Source organism: Hydra vulgaris, chromosome 09, assembly GCF_038396675.1.
Source record: "Hydra vulgaris chromosome 09, alternate assembly HydraT2T_AEP".
Classification (NCBI taxonomy): Eukaryota; Metazoa; Cnidaria; class Hydrozoa; order Anthoathecata; family Hydridae; genus Hydra; species Hydra vulgaris.
The window spans coordinates 8,110,945-8,114,340 of NC_088928.1; the positions used below are offsets into that span (position 1 = coordinate 8,110,945).

Genomic DNA, 3,396 nt, shown 5'->3' on the forward strand with positions numbered 1-3,396 from the left:
TTAGGGGGTACTACTCAGCCCCCTTTCCCCTAAGTTAAAATTATAAATTTTATCAAAAATTTAAACTTCATTTTTTTTTGTAAAAACCTATATATAAATAATATGTGGTTCATTTTTAGAAAAAATCCTCACATATTGTATAAAATGTCGCCTAAATATGTATTGAATTATTTTAACATCCAAGGAAAGGGTGAGGTAGCGAGACTTTTGTTTCATTGCAAAGGTGTGGAGTCTGCAGGTAATCAAATCAATTTTTAAGATTGAGCCTCGCAGAGAAGCGATCGTAAGATTAATTACAACTTGTGTGTGTGTGTGTCTGTTTGTGCGAGTGCAATTGTTATTATTTTCTTCTTTATAACTTTTTTGTACTCTCTTCAAAATTTAGGCTCTGATTCCCTTTGGGACAAATGCCAACATTAGAAATTGATGGACATGTTGTTTGTCAGTCTGCAGCTATAAATTCATACTTAGCAGAATCATTCGGTTTTAACGGAGCTGTTGAAAGATTGATCATAAATCAAGTATGTGAGACTGTAAAAGATTTTTGGAACGATTACACTGATGTTTGAAGAAACAAAACATTAGACGATGAACAAAAGGTTTTTTTTTTTATGAATTTTTATTGGATACTTGAACTAATACTTAACTTATTAAACTTTTTCTTTGTTGGATTTTGAAGAAAAAAGCAGAGGTACTTACAAAGGAGGCAACTAAATTAAAGTTGTCTTTTATTGTGAGTTTACTGAAACGTTACAATGATGGTCATAGTTGTCTTGTAGGTGATTTGGTAAGGTTTATAGCTTAATATGTATATATATTTTTGTTGTTTGTTTTTGTTAATTTGAGTTCATTGATACGTAACAATGATGGTCATGGTTATTGTGTATGGGATTCAGTAAAGTTTATAACTTAATATATATATATATATATATATATATATATATATATATATATATATATACATATATATATATATATATATATATATATATATATATATATATATATATACATAAACATATATATATATATATAACAGCAATAACTATAACAACAAGATATTCATTTTCCTCAAAATTTACAATATAGTTACAATAGTATATTATTAATAATAATATTAATAACATTAATAATAGTATGTATAAAAAAGCATTACAAATAGTAACTATATCATGATAATTTTATTAAAAATCATAACTTATGATAAACCTATGGTAAAAATAATTATAGTAAAATTTATAAATATGACAGAAATTATTAAAATAACGTAACAATTGCAAAAATTAGGACAATAACCATACAACTATTACTACAATTGAATCACTATTACTATCGTTTTAAATAATATTAATAAGATTTATAAAACTAAGATAAATTAATGATAATAGTAATACAAGTGGATTTAAAAAAGACAGTATAGAATAAAAGTAATAATAGTTTTATAGTTCAGTAATATAACAAAAGCAATAATAATAAAATATAAAATTAATATTCATTAAACATATACTCAAATATTAATTTCATAATTTTGTTTCGATTAATAAGAAAAATGTTGGTAATAAAAGGGTATTTAGTTAAAATCTTTTTTTTAATAAATTTATTATTTGGTTCCAGTGAGAAATACATTACTGTTTTATAGAGAGCTTGCCATATTTGATAGTGTTAAAAAATGGAAGTGTGCGAGTTAAAATTTTTGGTATTTCGAGTGTAATATTTGTGTGTGTCACTTGTTTTAATAAAAAAGTTATTGAATGAATTTGGAAGTTTATTTTGAAGAAAATCAAACACAAAGAGACAATTATAAAGCTTTACAAGATCTTGAAATTTTGGAATTTTTAATTCAGAAAATCTATTTTCATATTAGATCGTAAAGGAGAAAATGTCATAATTCGTAAGGAAGTGCGTTGTAAACAGTTTATACGATGTAATAGAAAACTACTATTTTGACCCCAAACAGTGCAACAATAACTTAGATGTGAGGAGAACAAGGAATAGTAAATTGATTTTAGAACATGTTGGGGAACATATTGTCGTATTAATAACATACTATTGGCACATTAGAGTTTTTTTTAATTGAATTAGTTGATAGTACCATGATAGGTTTTTATCAAGAAGTAGCCCGAGGTATTTTATATGTTTAGACGAAAAAAGTCTTTTACCATTAATTCTAATTTTCACATTATTACTATCAATCTTTTTTTTTTGGAGAGTGAAAAATGATAAATTCAGTTTTATTGATATTTAGGGAAAGACAGTTACTATTTAACCAATGATACAAATGATGGAGATCTGAATTAACTTTTTTACCAAGCTGGACGAGTAATTTATTCATGCAAAGAAGATTAGTGTCGTCAGCGAAATGATGAATAATCGAATTATTTATAGAGTGAGGCAGATCGTTAATACATATTAAAAACAGTAAAGGTCCTAGAACAGAACCCTGTGGAACACCATACTTAAGAAATTTACTTTTGAATTGAAACCCATTTATCGAGACAAACTGGGTACGATTGTTAATATAGGATGAAAACCAATCATTAGCGATACCCCGTATACCATAGTGATACAATTTTTCAATTAAAATTTTATGGTCAACTGTATCAAATGCTTTTCGGAGATCAATAAAGACGCCACAAGCAAAAGAACGACCATCATTTAGAGAAAGAATAACTGATATTATTTCAATTTTCCCAGTAAGTTTAACGAAAAGACGATCAGGTTTTGATGTTCTTAAATACTTATGAAGTCAGTATGAGATGAATGGATATTTTTTTGCAGTTCTTTAGGGATTGAAATAAAAAAGGAGTTTTAAATTTTCGAGATTTTAACTAGATCATTTATAATAGTGTTGTTTGAAGATATACACGGTGGATAAGAGATATCATTCGAACGTATATTCAAAAGAGTTCTAATACCCTTCCACGTAGCTCTCAAACTATTGCTATTGATAGTAATGTGGTTTTTTATGCTTCTTCGAATAAGTGTTCAAGTAAACTTTTATAGGTTTTGTAAGTTTTTCAAGAATTAATTTGTCATGAAGGTTTTTTGTTTTAAGGAATTTCTTAAATATACTGCTTTTTTTATATCAAGGTTAAAATTGCTGAAGTATGGTTTAAGGCTCCATGGTCAAGCCTGAGTTTGCTTTTATAAGATCTATATTAAAATCACTTATTATAAAGATTTATTTTTTCAACAGCAAGTTTTTCGAATAGAATAGTTAGATGTGAAACAATAAGTTCATTAATATCCATTTTAGGATGGAGATAAACACAACCTACTGTGATATTAGGCAGTTTAGGGAAAATGATATTAACAAATACAGGCTCTAAGAATTGGAGTTTATACATAAGAAAATCATTTCTAGATTTATAAACTAGTTTATTGGAGATATATAGT

The 3,396-nt window shown here is 26.3% G+C and overlaps 1 protein-coding gene across 1 annotated transcript; it reads left to right on the plus strand.

The window, feature by feature from the left end:
* Nucleotides 1-407: 407 nt before the first annotated feature.
* On the plus strand, nucleotides 408-3,150 carry LOC136085241 (probable glutathione S-transferase 7). Its single transcript, XM_065806529.1, has 4 exons — nucleotides 408-563; nucleotides 680-792; nucleotides 2,859-2,958; nucleotides 3,091-3,150. Exons 1-4 carry the CDS (start codon nucleotides 408-410, stop codon nucleotides 3,148-3,150), a joined length of 429 nt encoding a protein of 142 aa, XP_065662601.1.
* Nucleotides 3,151-3,396: the final 246 nt, after the last annotated feature.

Bases quoted from the DNA above. Each gene is read 5' to 3' on its own strand.
- LOC136085241 (XM_065806529.1), top strand. From the start codon at position 408: ATGCCAACATTAGAAATTGATGGACATGTTGTTTGTCAGTCTGCAGCT. The intron at 793-2,858 runs GTTTATAGCTTA...TGTTGTTTGAAG, and splicing joins CTTGTAGGTGATTTGGTAAG to ATATACACGGTGGATAAGAG. The intron at 2,959-3,090 runs GTTTTTTATGCT...TTTTATATCAAG, and splicing joins TTGCTATTGATAGTAATGTG to GTTAAAATTGCTGAAGTATG.